General features: G+C 47.5%; 1 protein-coding gene across 1 annotated transcript in view; it reads left to right on the plus strand.

Moving 5' to 3' along the window:
- Nucleotides 1-16,578, plus strand: part of LOC8039115 (protein argonaute-2) — a 43,171-nt gene that overhangs the window by 7,661 nt on the left and 18,932 nt on the right. Inside the window, exons 3-11 of the mRNA XM_029967979.3 lie at nt 1,201-1,500; nt 1,967-2,103; nt 2,471-2,693; nt 5,104-5,187; nt 7,937-8,000; nt 9,964-10,035; nt 11,289-11,336; nt 12,500-12,941; nt 14,246-14,496. Of these exons, the coding sequence (XP_029823839.1) occupies nt 1,201-1,500; nt 1,967-2,103; nt 2,471-2,693; nt 5,104-5,187; nt 7,937-8,000; nt 9,964-10,035; nt 11,289-11,336; nt 12,500-12,941; nt 14,246-14,496 (1,621 nt within the window). The remainder of the gene's footprint in view (nt 1-1,200; nt 1,501-1,966; nt 2,104-2,470; nt 2,694-5,103; nt 5,188-7,936; nt 8,001-9,963; nt 10,036-11,288; nt 11,337-12,499; nt 12,942-14,245; nt 14,497-16,578) is intronic.

Below are 16,578 nucleotides of genomic sequence, written 5' to 3' on the forward strand. Positions count from 1 at the left end.
TTAGGAAATCTCCTTTGTTGTGGCGACGTTGGGTGTGGCAAACGTTGTGCATTGTGTTACTGGAACTTTTGCTCATGATTCCGTGAAACCATCTTTGTTACAAGATGTCGGGAAAAAAATACTTGCAAGTGTTTATTCCCAGCTATTCACCCGACTTTCCATTTATGAAGACGTCGCGTAAGGGCGAAAGGTACGAAGTTGGTAGTCAGTGTCGCTGCGATGTCAACACTTCGCACGCAGGTAGCCGGGACATTCTGTGTCATCTGAATACAATAAAAGCACAAGGACTCTGCAAAAGTAGTTGAAACCAAGGAGAAGCTTGGAGGGTACTTTAGTCGATCAACGGACTACGACACTACCCGAGCATGCCTTTTTACGGCATTTTTGATCGAACACAACTTGCCGTTCACAGTGATCGTTGTGGAGATGTTAAAAAGCAAGAACTTTGCTCTTTAACGTCTTCGTTAAACCAGGCACAGCCTAAAGAGTTTTCAGCAAAGTGAAGAAGGCACACATGCAGTTCCGCTCCTCTATGTCGAAAAAGACTCTTCAACAGTTGTTAGTTGTGAGATGCAGCCAGTCTGGAAAGTGCTATGAACATGTGTTCGACAACAACTTCCTAAGGAAAGCAAAAGCTGCAACTTTCTCAGTGTTGGCGCAACCTTCTACTTCTAAAGAATAAGACATTTTGTGCAATGTATGATGTGTTTGTGCCCTAGTTGAGGCATTTTTCTTGCCTAAACCAAGTTTCTGAAGAATAAAACAGTTTTCGTATTTCTTCACACAATTGTAGTGTTTTTTGGCATCCCCTGTAGTATTTTCAGCATTGTAGGGTTGGCAGGTCTGTTTCTGTAACACCTTCTCTAGCCACGGACGGTACAAGAAGCGCAAGATACCCAGCCTTTGGCACTTGCTCATTGCCTTTCACTGTGCTTTGGCGGTGCGTGCATGGTCAAAGCTCACTAGATGCCTAGGCGTTGGGCATCTAGTGAGCTTTGACAGCTTGGTGTCACCAGCAAAGTGGTGACAGCAAGACTGGCACAGATTATCAGTAGAAAGACAACGCCCCCTTTGAACATCAGAGAGGGTTCTCTCGGGGGTGTCCTTTGCAGGCTTCGTCTGCTCCATACAGGCTCTGTCGGCGGTAGGGGAAACGTAGCCGGTGCACATTCCTCACGGCAGGCTTCCCCCAAATCGCAGGGAGATCATAGAGACGATGGTGCAGTCGTACTCGAAGATCTTTGGGCAGCAGAAGCCCGTGTTCGACGGCCGCAAGAACATGTACACCCGGGACGACATCCCGATCGGGAAGGACAAGGCGGAGCTGGAGGTGACCCTACCGGGGGAAGGCAAGGACCGGGTGTTTCGGGTGGCCATCAAATGGGTGGCCCAAGTGAGCCTGTACGCCCTGGAGGAGGTGCTCGAGGGGCGCTCCAGGCACATCCCCATGGACGCAGTACAAGCCCTGGATGTGGTCATGCGCCACTTGCCCTCCATGACGTGAGTCCCCCTCTCTTTTCTCCTGAGCAGCGAGGCTGCGGTGTTGGGGCCCTAATCTGGACACTTGGCGAAAAAGTCGGCAAAAAATCCTGCGGTTATGATTGGCCGGCGCCAAGGTCAAGTGCGGCATTAGCCAATCACGGCCACCAGATTTCTCGCCGACTTTTTTGCCAAGTGTCCAGATTAGGGCCCCTGGACTTCCTTCGTCTACCAGAGGCAGAAATCGGACAGCCTTGCTGTGTCAGAGTTCGGACGGGACTCCTGTTCATTCGGCGGTGGCTTGAGTACCGGCTGAACGCTGACTCGGCACTTTTGTCCAATCTGTCCCGCGCTGGCCTCGGGTTGGCAGAGTAGAAGGTCCAGCACTGGCCTCGCCATCTAGAAGGTGTTGATGCACCCAACGCACCTGGATACCCTCGGAGGAGGCATAGAATGACCCCCCCCCACCTCCCCCCTTCGACCTCAGGTACACCCCCGTGGGCCGCTCCTTCTTTTCGTCGCCGGACGGCTACTTCCACCCGCTGGGAGGCGGACGGGAGGTCTGGTTCGGTTTCCACCAGAGCGTGCGCCCCAGCCAGTGGAAGATGATGCTCAACATTGACGGTGGGCCTTCTTTCTCGAGTATAGGACTTTTCCAAGTGAGCCCAAAACAACGTAAATTTGACCGTCGAGGGCTATTTTGTCTGAGAACACACAACTGGCCTTAGGCCGTAATCTTGAATGCACAAACAGCGCTTGCAGTTTCGATTTGGCGAGATATTGGTACCATGCCAAGTATAGGATGTTTTTGAAGTAATAGAACGCCAAGCACAAGCTCTTATTTTGGCGCGAAGGTGAGCTATTTTGTAATAGAAAGCTACATAACAACGACCATCTCTCAGGTTGCAACCGGCCGAACTTTCCAATCTGCCGTTGCTCCTTTTGAAGGCCGGAGAACGAAGTGAGTGAAGACGCATTTGCTCGGCTGCAGTGTCGGCCACGGCCTTCTACAAGGCGCAGCCCGTGACGGAGTTCATGTGTGAGGTGCTGGAGCTGCGTGACATCAACGAGCAGCGCAAGCCCCTGACGGACTCCCAGCGGGTCAAGTTCACCAAGGAGATCAAGGGCCTCAAGATCGAGATCACCCACTGCGGCACCATGCGCCGCAAGTACCGCGTCTGCAACGTCACCCGTAGGCCCGCACAGCTCCAGTCGTAAGTGCCCTTGAGAACTCTTTCCTCGGTGGGGTGCCGTATGTTTTGGTGCGCTAGGATTAGAGTCTCGTGTCTTTATAACTTTTTTTTAGATTACCGTAAAATCCCGTAAGGACGCCCACCCAAAATGAAGAGATAAGTGGTGAAAAACGTGGGGTGGGCTATATCTGGGGATGCCGGAGCAAAACTTTATAAAAAATTGATGATAAGCGCCGGGGCACCTGGTACAAACCACACAATGCGGGAACTGATACCGCAGATTGCGGACACGGCAAATTCACGTTTCACGATGTGATAAACACGCGGGAATTCACTACAAACTCCTGTGTCACGGGAAAGGGTGCCGCAAGAGGCCGACGCAGCAGATTCGCGTTTCACAGTGCGAAAGACTCGCGGAAACCCGCCGAGCACTCACATCTCACGGGAACGGATACCGCAGATCGCGGACGCAGCAGATTCAAGTTTCATGGTGCAATAAAGACGTGGGAACCCGCTACAATCTTTCCTGTCACGGAAACTGATATCGCGGACGCAACAGAATCGCATTTCACGATGCAATATACACGCGGGAACGACTCGCACGTGTTACTTACAGTTAAAAATAGATATCACGCGCAGATCGCGGACAAAAACACGGGAATCCGCTACTAACTCGGGAACGAATACCACAAGTCGCGAACGTAGCAGATTCGCATCTCACGATGCAATATACACGCGGGAACAACTTGCGTGTTACGCCAGCCGACATCGCGCGCGGATCGCAGACAAAAACGCGGGAACCCGCCATGAACTCGCTTCTCGGACACACCGGTCATGCCGATCGCGCCGTTGATGCGTGATTCCCGTTGGACCTCGCTTGACGTCCAACGGGAATCGAGGGGGGTGGGCGATGTTTTGGAATTTTTATGTTACAGATATTTAGCCAGAAAAACGAGATGGGCAATCTTTCGGGGGAAAGCGCCCTTACAAGGTTTTTTTTTTTTTTGTTTTTTTTCCAGTTTTTGTTGTTAGGCGAAGGATTAGCATTTATCCGGCTCTCAGGATACGGGCATGGGTATCCCCAATCTCCAGGAAACATGTGTGTTATGAATGCTTGGAAAATGTCCATGTACCGATAATAGAAGAAAACGAGATGAGGGCTGCGGTTCTCGAAGCAAGTAGCAGCCTTGAAAGCAGTTTGACAAGGGCTGTGTGCTGGGTCACCCGAGTTCTGGCTCAACACAAAATAAGGCTGTAGATCATGGTTTCTTCCCGTGAAGCTTCGTGTTTTGTTTTTATTTATTTATTAAAAAATGAGACGTTCACAAATATCTGCAAGGCAGAAATTAGAGCGCAGTTTTTGAGGTATTTTGATTTTGTGATATACCATGCTATACAATTTGAGAAAGAAATATATATCTATGTACAAATGTAAGTCACTCTCCTCACATACTGGTACTGCATCCTCCTCCTCTTCCGTGTCCTCTTCCTCCTTCATACTCCCCCTTCCTACTCTTCCTCCATACCCTCCCCTCCTCTTTCTGCATACCCCTTCTCCTCCTCCTTACCCTCTTTTCCACCATACCCTACCCTCCTCCCACAGCTTCCCTGCTAAATTTAGCTGGAAAATTGACGCCACGTGACCTCAACACCAATTCAATTCCCCGCTAAATTTAGTGGGGAAGCTGAATTGGTATGTAGGTCTGCGACATCCTGTAATGCAACTGTGCGCACTCAGTTTGCCCGCTAAAATTAGCTGTAAAACTGTCGTCACGTGACCTCCACACCAATTCAGTTTCCCCGCTAAATTTAGTGGGGAAACTGTGACGTCCCATAATGCAACGTGCGCGGTTACATTGACGCTGACACTGCTCAACGCGGAAAAGGGTGCCTAAGAGGTGCACCGTGAGAGTTTTATTTGTATAGATAAACTTAGAACAGAATAACTCAATTAGACACAAATCATGCCGTAGACCAATACTACAGGGTGCACTTTCTCCGGAAAAAGACAATGAGTTTATTCATACGCTATTTACGTTGCGAGACACATCTGGAGCTTCGAGTGATTTTCACCTTATCGCGAGCGCCGGTTCAGAAGCGACTGTTATTTCGAGTTCGGTGTTACAGTGACGTCAGGAATAGGAACCCTTTTGTGAGCCTCCCATTGACCGGAGGAAGTGCAGAGGAGGGGTACACCCGTCGCACGCTTCCTCTGCGCTCGACTGCAGTGACTTAGGCCATCCAAGCGACAAACCCCTTGCGGCGGGTTGCCGGTTTTAGGGCCATCAGCCGCTGTGGCACGTGGCTGGTGGGCAAGAGCTGGCGGTACGCCGAGAAGAGTCTGCAGTTGCTAGTCTGAATGCGGCGGTCACCGAGCAAAAGTTGGTCTGAAGGGTGCACGAGTAAGCCTGGCACGTGGTGTTTCTTGCAGTTTTCCACTACAGCTGGAGAATGGTCAGACGGTGGAGTGCACGGTGGCCAAGTACTTCCTCGACAAGTACAAGATGAAGCTGCGGTGAGTGCTTCCCCGCACGTCCTGGCACGCTCTGGCCTGCACCGGCTCTCGGATGGCACGGGGGGGCCTGTCTCGTTGAGGCAGCCCCCTGCGTCCTGCTTGCGTGGCACTGTCGTTGCTTCCGGCTTTGTTTGGGCATCTCCTTTCACCGCGAGCTTGCACAACAGACGGCTTGTGCTGCTCTCGGGTGTTTGTGTGCTTTTATTATCTATTTTTTATTTTATTTTTTAATTCATGTTTACTTTATTATTCCATTTTGATTTTACTTTTATTTCTTATTTATTGGTTTTATTTCATATTTATTTATTTTATTTTTATTTACCATACTTTCTGGACTATAAGTCGCAGCTCTTTGCACGGTTCACGCGATAAATTTCTTTCTTTTTACGTGCATCGGTATTACAAAATCATTGTTTTGCACATTCGGTAGTTAGTTCACACATACCGTTTGGTGCGCAGCAACTTCGATGTTTCGCCTTGCATGAAATGCCCAAAGCACAGCACTGTCTGGCAGGAGCATTCGGGTGTTTTGCAGCAAAGGGGCTTAAAACATGCAACATGAGAAGGTAGCCAGTCAACTTTATCGTACTGAGCGAACGAAAGTTTGACATTCGAGACACTCGTGAATTAAGCTTTGGACCACTAGGCCTAGCCTAGGAGAAGTCACGGACACAACACGAGCATCAACGCACAGGCAGACAGATAAATCTTGAAAAACTTCTTTTGGTGCCGCTAAAAGATTGGCTAGCTGCAATCCTCCCTTTTGCATGCAGCAACACGGTTGGAGCATGGCAGACAAAGTCTGCTCATCTAACAAAAACTAAAAAACACGACAACATTTTCTGCAATGCGTGTAGAGCAGTCCACTTACCTTTCAAAGTTACTGGACTGAAGCAAAAGAATATTGAACCATGGTTGAATCGGGCAACATTGATCACATGCTGTAAAAGCTTTGTTCTCAGTCTCTTGCCCGTCCAGATTAAGCCTATTCGAGGATACCGTAATATTTCTCGCTTTCTGGGTCAGTTACGAAAACTGTTGAAAAGTGCGGCGACAGCAGTGCCTCCTGGAAGGGGCAACGCCACCTGTGGCTACATAGTCACGGTGCTCTACGAAAGATGGCGCGCGTTGCATAAAAAATAGCATTGTGCCGTGAGTGTAAAAGAAAAAAACCCCGCATACATGTCGCATTGTTGTATGAGACGCACCAAGAAAAATGTCTGAAAAAAAACCGCGACTTATACGTTAGGAAATACCATATTTGTTTTCTATTTAATATTTATTTTACTTGTTCTTTACATTCAAAACATGCCGCTGTTACCAACACTTTTGTGTTCAAATTAAAACCTTGACCCTTTCGTACCTGCTGCACTAGTAGCTCAGTGGCTATAGCATCTGACCCAGGTGCAAGCCCTGCTGGGGGGCTCCAACCTTATACGTAATTTTAACATCTGTAACTCTCCCAGCTTGTAAGTCGGTCATGACGCTTGTTCATGGCAATTTGCTTCTAGAAAACGCCGCATAAAACACTTTCCGTGTTAAAATCCGGTTGTCGTGGCTTTCCCTCGCTGTGAGACTTATGCGTGACGCAGTGCTACTTGATTCAAACCACTATTTGCACGGCCCTAGCAATGAGCGTCAATGCCTAACATTGGATTGTGCTCTTGACGGACCGAACCTCCAACCAAAGTGCATGTCTGCCTTCCACTTTGTGCTGCCTCGGAGCACGAGAGAGAATTAAGCTGGCATTTCGTGTGTCGGATGTGAATGCCTGCATTGGAATGTCTAGTGCCGCAAACAGCGTCCTGTTACTGGTCCCGCTTATTTGTGATGTAACAATAAGACGAAACTGACGTTGTACAGAACCGACTTGGCATGTGTGCTCTACGGCCAAACAACAGGGGAACACCAAGTGCCATAGCCAATACCTTTTTTTCGCTATAATCATTGCAAATAAAATGCGTCGTAATTGTGCTGCTCTTCTCGGTGCTGAATTTATGTACAGTACCCTATTCGGTAATTAAATTTAACGTAAAATTCGGATTGTCTGAAATAAAGCGATTGAAGTGAGTTTTGCTTGTTCACTTCGGCGAACAGGTTGAATGATGTGACAGCTGGGTCTGCTGCCTTTAGCGACAACCACGAAAGGCTCCAATAACCAGTATTTCACTTTGAGGCCTATGAGCTGGTAACAATGAGCCCATAACATACACACTGTAACAGAAAGAGGGGAAACGGTTAGCACTGTTCTCCGTGAGAACCGCCGAACAAGCGAGCATGGGAGTAGAACCTTTGCAATACAAACAGCCAGCTTCTCTTGGACAACAGAAACGCATTAAAACCCGAATAGTTTGGCCGCTCTAAAATGATCGGCACAACGCCACACTGGCTTATGTAGGTATCGACTCGAGCTTGTTGCACATATCAATGGCCAAACGAATACTGTGTTTTTTTTCGTCTCAAACGCCAAGTAGTAGGGCTCTTAACGGTCTCCAAATACCAGCAAACATACTGCTTTTTGAGAATGAAGATGTCTGCAAATTATGCAGCAGTAAAACCTGGAATTTCTAATGCAAGCATGCAGCACGAGCGGCGTAGAATTCGCAGCAGTTTTGGCTTGTAACGTCGAGAATGCAGCAGTACACAGTGACCGGGCTGGGTGCAATGCAAGCATTGCGAGCACCGCCATGCGCCGACCAATGGCGTTGCGTCCCCGTTTGGTTCTGATAGGGTGCCGATGTGTGTGCAGGTACCCGCATCTTCCCTGCCTGCAAGTGGGGCAGGAGCACAAGCACACCTACCTGCCCCTCGAGGTGGGTGCCCTTTTCAGCTCTGAAATACGCATTAAAAAACTTTAGCCGCTTTAAAACCTTTCACAAGTTCTGATTTAGCCGAAAACATGTCAAAGCAAAACAATTGTAGAGTCCTTCCACTTCACGTGAAGATGGAAAACCAGCGAAGCTGTTATCTTTAAGACGTCTAGGACGATGCCTAGAGGTCGACGGGTAGGACGACCTCAAGGACGACTTCTAAGACAACCTCAGGGACGACGCCTAGCGGACAAGGTCTAGGACGACCTCAAGGGCGACGCCTTGAGGATGACATCTAGGGCGGCCTCGAGGATGACTTCTAGGACGATTTCAAGGACAATGCCTAGAGATGATAACAAGCGATCAGGACCTCACTTTCTAATTGTGCCAAGGAAGGCTGACTCTTGCTGGCTGCCCCCTCTTTTTATTTTTATATAGGTATTCATACTTCCCACGACCAATAGGGGATTTTTCTGTCAACATGTGAGGACTCATTTTTTTCTCGGACCCCAGTGTATAACAGCTTCGTTGTAAAACAGTGAACACTAGAAAAAACTTATTTTTCTTGCCTGTTTGGTGCAAAAACATTGAACTAATGTTTTTGTTAAGACACTCATTTGGAGTTGGGAGAGATTTTCAAATACTGTAAACGACTTAATTTTTGCGAGGACTTAATTTTAGCGAATTTCGCGAATCGCCTACAATACGCGAAAAATAGGTCCCGCGAACAATTCCAGTAAAATGTAAACATATTGGAATTCATATTGAGATCCCACCGCGTCGCGAAAATTAAAGCCTGCAAATTATACCAAAACTTCAGCTTTGACATTAATCGCGAAATATTGAGCCTGCGAGAAATAAGTTGTTTATTGTATGCTTTATTTTGAGGCATCAACTCGACATACAGGCATGCTTCAGAATTACTCCGAACTAAAAATGAGTCTCGCAAACATTGTGGTAAATCCTTTTCTTTTTATTATTTATTATTGGTTGGAAAGCTGACTTCGTCACTGGTTGCAATAATGTGTCATATCCACGGACTTGAAAAAAGTTTTTTTTACAGCAAAGCTGTTATACACAAAGGTCTGGGAAAAAATGTGTCCTCACATGTCGACAGAAAACTCCCCTTTGGTCATGACAAGTATAAATAAATAAAAACAAAAAGAGGGGGCAACCAGTGTGAGTCAGCTTTTTATGGCATTATTAGATAGTGAGGTACTGATTCCTTGTTATCATCTCTAGGCATCCTCCTAGACGTCGTAAAGATAACAGCTTCCCTGGTGGTTCATCTTCACATGCTGCGTAGAAAGTCTCTACAATTTTTTTTAGTTCAGTGTCCCTTTAATTGAAGTACATTTCATTCCTTAGTGATGGAGGCGTAGGAGTGAACAAATGCACCGTGAAATCTCAAATGCTTGCCCACCCGGGGTGACGATATTTACGATAAACATTTAGAGTGAATGGTCTTTTTTTTAATGTCCCGATAAAATTTTATTTAAAAAAATTTTCGATAAACATGCGAGCACAAGTAACAAACCGTTTGATACTGCAAGTCATGGGCACAGCAAGTTTTCATTCTGCAGTGCCATTGCGTCGGATAAGAACATTATTTTTCACCATACTGCTAGTTTGGGCATTATTTTAATTTTAAAAGTAAACGTGCAAAAATCTTCAGTTGCTTTCTTTGTGCTCTGTCGCATTGTCGCATTGTCGCTCTGTCGCATTGTCGCTCTGTCGCATGTGACAAAGATGTGCTCTGTCACATCTTTGTCACAAGTTAAGAGCCTACCACGCTCGCAGGCCATGCGAGCTAGCTCTTGTACTGCGGTGCTCTTACTATCGGCACAAAGAGGAGCATCACACTGGCATCACGTTTACCTAGACCCGCCTTGCTAAACAACCTTGTCTTCAAGGGCAACATGAACTCCGGAGAGAGGAATAACCCTTACCCTTTGTGGCTGTGCAGGTGTGCAACATTGTGGCTGGGCAGCGGTGCATCAAGAAGCTCACGGACATGCAGACGTCCACCATGATCAAGGTACGTGCCACACCAGGTTTCGCCACAATCTGTCGGTGTAACTTGCGCCGGGAAACGGTTTTCCTTAAGAAAACTATGGGTATGTGCGTGTATTTGGAACATCAATCCTGCCCCACCTCCGTGTCTTTTCATCTTAAAACTTCTAAATAACATTATTCTGAAAGCTTTTGGACGCATGAGGCATGTGACATTTGACATCATTTTTTTTTTTCTCGTTTTTTCTGCTTCGATGCTTGGGCTCCCCCAGGCCACAGATACCATCTAGCACAGATGGCTTTTAACGGCAAACACTAAAAGAAATGGAGCTTCCAACGAGGGTAAAACGTTTTGCCTGCGTCGAACGAGCGCAGAGTAGGCTTAGTTAGAAAACGCCACATTTTGCAGTGGTCTCGCTCAGCGGGACGTCGCGTGTAAAGCCCTTTTATACGGAAAAGTAGCGACATTCTTTGAAGAATGCCGCCTTCTATCTTGGGCCGATCCAGGCGGCGCTACCATCGATGTGCAGGTGTAAAAGAGCAAGACATAAAGATAAAAGGTGTGCACGTCAGAGGAGGAGGGAAAAGGAATGCCTATGCTGTCGGAGTGCAGTGCATGCTATGAGCTCATGTCGCCAATCAAATAACGCCAACTGTGCAACGTCACGGCTTTCATAGCCATTTTGAGCAAATTCTTCGAGGCTGCTAGACCGTGACAATGCTTTTTTAGACTGTGTATGTATTCGTGTGTCTTTCGGTCTTTGACTGCGCTTTGACTCAAGTATAGGAAGGCCGTCTACTATCTTGGGCCGATCCAGGTGGCGCTACAGTCGACGCGCGGGTGTAGAAAAGCAAAACAAAGATAAAAGGTGTGCGCGTCAGAGGAGGAGGGAGATGATGTCACTACCTTTCTTATTCAGGGGCTTTAGTCGCGTGTAGCCGCGACCGTGATGAAAATCTTTTTTTTTGTGAAATAAACCCCGCATATTTCTAAATGAAACTTCTTGAAACTATGCTATGAGAGTTAATAAACCAAAAATAAACATTAAAAAAAATTTTTTTTTTTTTTTTCTGGAAATTATGAAGTTTGAGGTTGTATCCTTAAAAATGAGCACTTTGGCTGAGGTCAGTCAATCCTTAGGGGAGTGCAGGTGGGACAGTCTGCCTAGGGACATTAGGGAAGTCTGATGGAAGCAGGCATGGCACCGCCCTCTCCCTCTGATGTGGTCATGTAGAGGGGGTTGGAGGGGGGACCTGACGGGACTGCCTTTGTTTCAGGCAACGGCCCGATCTGCGCCGGATCGAGAGCGGGAGATCAACAATCTGGTGAGTGCCCCTTTGTCTTTTTCTAAGCTTGCCTGGGCCTGCCGGCAACAGGCCGTGCACTTTGCTGAATGGACAAAAAAAAAAAGAATTGCCTGTTTGTGTAATTGGTCGGAAGTCAACATTCGGACGTCTTGCAGAATTATGCATCCGAAGCTGTTCTACAGTGTAGCATGCATGCTTTTTGTGCGACGGGTTTGTGCAATTAATTCCCGTTGTGGAACATGTCATGCACATTAAAGCACAATTACTGTACATTGCTACGGGCCCAGCGTCTTGCAATTTTTTGCACGTGTCATTAACAAATAAAAGCATTTTCCCCCCACTTACAGTACGAAAATGACTCGCCCAAGAAGAATTTGCGTCAGCATTAGAGTTACTTTTGCAAGTTCTTTTTCCTAGTTATTGTGCATTTCCTCATTTATGGTTAGGGTTCTGCATTTTCATGGTTTATTCTTCTCCGAATTCGGGGTTGTTTTTTCGGGTATTCTTTTTTCTCACAGATTCCGAGCTTTTCGGTATCAATTTTTGCTCTCTTATGAAAAATTAGGGCTTCTGTTGAAGAGAATGGGCCTCGGGCAAGGAATTCTCTCATCTGTGGAGAACAACACTCAGCATGAGTACCTAAAAAAAGTCCCAACACCAAAAAGAAAAACAAATTTACAAAATATGACGCATGGTTTTGGCACAAATAAAAACCTTGAGGACAGTCAATGTTGGCTGCATTCTAGGCCAACACAAAATAAAGCTCCAGACACAATTTTTTTTTAATGTATTTTACATTCCAGGACAGCTGCAAATCAAGGTTTATCAGTTTTTCCCCGATTTATATAAAACCACCCATTGGGTTAATTTTCGGGGTTGGTATTTACTGAAAGCACGGAACCTTTTATTTTGAATTATTTTTAATTGTACACCCTCTTCAACCTTGTCTCAAAATGGTTGCTGTCACTGCACATAAATAAATTCACCCTATCAATTTATGCTGTTTGAGCTGAGTCTGTTCCAACTGTCACATTGGTACGAGTGAGTTACAGTATCCAGAAATTGAGCCAACGGTAGTGGTCATTTATTTATTGAAGCTACTCCGCTCGACATTCTGTTGGGGAGGCAGGCTCGCGGGGCTAATTTGTGTCTGGGGGGCCCGTTCCCCAACCTTCATGCAGGTTCGCAAGGCGGACTTCAACACGGACCCCTACGTGCAGGAGTTTGGTCTCTCCATCAGTAATACTATGATGGAGGTACGAGGTCGCATTCTGCCTCCTCCAAAGCTACAGTATGGAGGGCGGACCAAGCAGCAGGCCATCCCGAACCAAGGGGTGTGGGACATGCGGGGCAAGCAGTTCCACACGGGGGTCGAGATCCGCATCTGGGCCATCGCCTGCTTTGCGCCCCAGCGCACGTGCCGAGAGGACGCCCTGCGCAACTTCACCCAGCAGCTGCAGAAGATCAGCAACGACGCGGGCATGCCCATCATTGGGCAGCCCTGCTTCTGCAAGTATGCCACGGGCCCGGACCAGGTGGAGCCCATGTTCCGCTACCTCAAGTCCACCTTCCAGGGCCTGCAGCTGGTCGTGGTCGTGCTGCCGGGCAAGACCCCCGTCTACGGTACTTGCTCCTCATTATTTCTTCCTCTTTCTCCCGGTGCAGCACCTGCCGAGACGTCCCGAGACGCCCCGATGTCATCACGTGACATAATAGTGTCTGTGACATCAAAATGTCATGTGACAGCACTACATCACGTGACATTGTGCCGTCACATGCCGCGACATCAGATGGTCACATTATGGTGCCGTGATGTCATGGCATCATGTAACATAGTGGCGTCACGTGCCATGACATCACAATATTGCATTATGATGTCACTTTTCATCATAGTGTAATGCGACATGTTGTTGCGTTACGTTGCAGTGTCACAACATCACATACCATCATGACAGTTAGCGGAGCAGTTATCCCACCAAATTTAGCGAAGAAATTTTCCAGTCACGATCGCAAAACCTTGCCGCTGCGAAAACCTTGCCGCTGCGAAACCCTTGCCGCTGCGAAACCTTGCTGTTTTGAAACCCTGCCATTGTGAAACCTTGCCGATAACCACTATCGTTGTGAAAACGGGTCAGCAGCAGAGTGCAAGACGCAAAGTGGCGCAGAGACATACATCTTGCACTTTGCGGCATCTTCTCTTTGAGCTTTAGTGTGTTTGCCGCTTGGGGCAGGTTGAAGAGCCACTTGAATGTCGTAATGCGCAGGCCTCGTCTTCTAGGCAGTATTGATCTGATCGTGGACATCCATGTTAGCTGGGGGGGGGCAGTCTTAAGTGACATAGGGCTTCTTTTCCTCTGTGTCCCACCACATTGGAGCCTTATTTAGGAAGACATTTTCGAAATGGGGCAATGTGAAGCATCATCGGCGAAATGGCTACGGACGCGCAAAGCTTAGTGCTGCAGTGCTTTAAACAGCATGCTTTTGCAGCTGCAGTCGACCTTGCCCCTATTATTCGGCTGAATTTCAACATTGCAGGGTTGGCAGATATGCACATAGTTGGACTACTCGGATGCTACAAATTTGTCCTTGTTTTGTGTTCCTTCTGTGATACTTTTAGAACAAAGGAAAGTGCAAGCTTGAAAGTCGTAGCAGTAAATAATGTGGATAGTATGGTCGTGTCTCATTATTACGAACACCGCTAATATGGATGCCCCTCTATCTAGACAACATATTTGGGGAAGAACTGGGTTATCGACTACTCACTTTTTTTAAAGAACAAGGTGTCCACATTAACGAGACGTCACTGTATCTTTTTGAAATTGATTGTAATCTAGCGGTCATTCGTCTGCAATCTCTTTGACGCTCGACCTTGGGCTCGTGGTGAGCGCTTGGAGCTGACCGTATGGCATGTTGTGGGTCCCTTGCAGCGGAGGTGAAGCGTGTGGGGGACACGGTGCTGGGGATGGCGACGCAGTGCGTGCAGGCCAAGAACGTGAACAAGACGTCTCCCCAGACCCTCTCGAACCTGTGCCTCAAGATCAATGTGAAGCTGGGCGGTATCAACAGCATCCTGGTGCCCAGCATCAGGCCCAAAGTCTTCAACGAGCCGGTCATCTTCCTGGGTGCGGACGTCACACACCCGCCGGCCGGCGACAACAAGAAGCCTTCCATTGCCGCGGTAGGTTAAGGGGAGACACTGGCGTAATTATTAACTTTTGAACTCCTCGTCCGATTTTAACGAAATTTGGAGAGTGCATTTATGAGCAGATGCAGGGACACTGTGCAAACTTTGACTTCTATAGGGGAATTATGTAAAAAGTTACCGTAAAAACCCGCATATAATACGAGGTTTTTTTTCAAATTTTGCCATGTAAAATTTGCGGTTCGTATTATACGTGGGTCCCAACAATTTTCAGCTTCTATGAGGCGCGATCTGACGCAGTTTGACATGGTTTCGGTTTCGTAGCAATATGGCGTTCAAAACAGCTATCATCATCATTAAAATCACAATGTCCGAGAAGCCACCATGTGTCCACGGTCAGGCTAGGCAATGGCGTTGGGGCGAATCGCCGATAACGATGCTCGGCCGCCTTCAAAAGAAAAGTAATTTTGGTTGCGGAAGACATCGGCAACAGTGCTGCCGGGCGACAATTCGCCGAAAATGAAGGCGGCATCCGCGGATGGAGACGACGAAAGCAAGCTCTGTTCCCGTGCAGCGGAACGAGAAGAAACTTTGGAGGCCCAAAAAATGGCGTGCTCGCCGACGTCGAGGCAAATCTCGGCGACTTTGTAAAAGAGCAACGTGAACGGCACGTCGCCGTAGACATCAAGCTGCTGCAAGAGAGGGCCAGAGAACTTTGATGAGCCGACATTGGGTACATTGGGTTGTTCGCTTTATACGCCGCGCCGGGCTTTCACTGCGTCGGTGCATGCCCGTCGCTTGCTCTTTCAAGAAGTACGGAATTTCAAATGTGCTCGACGGCACTAAAGACGACTACCTTAGGGAGGAGGCATCGGACAAAAAGTCTGATGGAAGTGATGACAGTGATTAAGGTTCAATTACGACGCAAATATATGTTTTTCTTAAGACTTCCTGGGTTGCATTTTACGCGGAATATTTTCGCGGTCCTTAAATTGTTTCATATTATACGCGGATAAAACTTTTTTTTTTTCTTCGCGGTCCTCAAATCATGCCTCGTATTATACGCAAGTTCGTATTATATGCGGGTTTTTACGGTACATATTTGTGTACGAGGCTGTGGCACCTTTCCTTAGGAAATCTATCGTATGAAAATGAAATGTTAAACCACTGTTTTTATTGCTTGGATATGAAGTAGAGGGTATGTGGCTTTGGGCTATCTAATTTGTATGATTAAAATGTAAATATTTCGGAGAGAAATTCTGTCTCCAAAAATGATATGCACTTTCTTTGAATGCCATTTTGCCAAAATGTCACTTTTTCTCAGTGATGACTTCAACTTAAAACAAAATTAAGTAGATAGCCCAATTCCCCAGTAAATTTCAGTTCAGAAACACTTTGAACGAGGCACCTGGATATGTTTACCATCAAACGATAGATTCCTTGCTACAAAGTTTGCAGCAAAAAAGTGAAACTGAGAAAAACGCATTCAAACATTGAGCACCTTTACTTTATTAGTTTGGCCCAGTCTGTGTCCACTAAAAGGCGCCGGCAGAGTAGGTCTCCCCTGGTCCCTCTGTGCCTTGGCGATTGCTGCCAGCTTCCTTTGCTTATGGGCCACTTTCGAAGAGTTGAGGGCCTTCTGCTTCGCCTTGGAGACCTTGGCTTGGAGGGCCTTGTCAGCGTGCTGAACCTGGTGGCTTCCGGGTTCGATTCCCATTTCATGAAGGGCCCTCTCAAAGCCCTTGGGGCCCAGGTTGAATTCCAGGACGGCAAGAGCCACGGCAGTTTCCACAGTTCTTCGAGAGGCGAAATCCGTCTTGGGACACCGCCTCCACACCAGAGCATTGAACGACTCGTTGTTGTTGTGCGTTCCCATCCTAGCACACCTCTCGAGTAGGTCCCGCCTTGAGAGTCTATTGTAGAGGGGCACCAACTCCTTTGCGATGTCTCTGGAGAAGGCAGGGCGGTGTGGCTGTGGCTTCGTCGGCTCTCCTGCTGCCTCCAGCGCTTTCTGGCGATTGAAGTGACACCAGGAATGTTCTCCATGAGGGCAGGCCTGATGCCGGGGCTCTTCATCGGTGGAGTAGCTGTGGAGGAGGCTGGCAAACACTGCCTTCT

This window comes from Ixodes scapularis, unplaced genomic scaffold (assembly GCF_016920785.2).
Source record: "Ixodes scapularis isolate PalLabHiFi unplaced genomic scaffold, ASM1692078v2 PGA_scaffold2__306_contigs__length_199485367, whole genome shotgun sequence".
Taxonomy (NCBI): Eukaryota; Metazoa; Arthropoda; class Arachnida; order Ixodida; family Ixodidae; genus Ixodes; species Ixodes scapularis.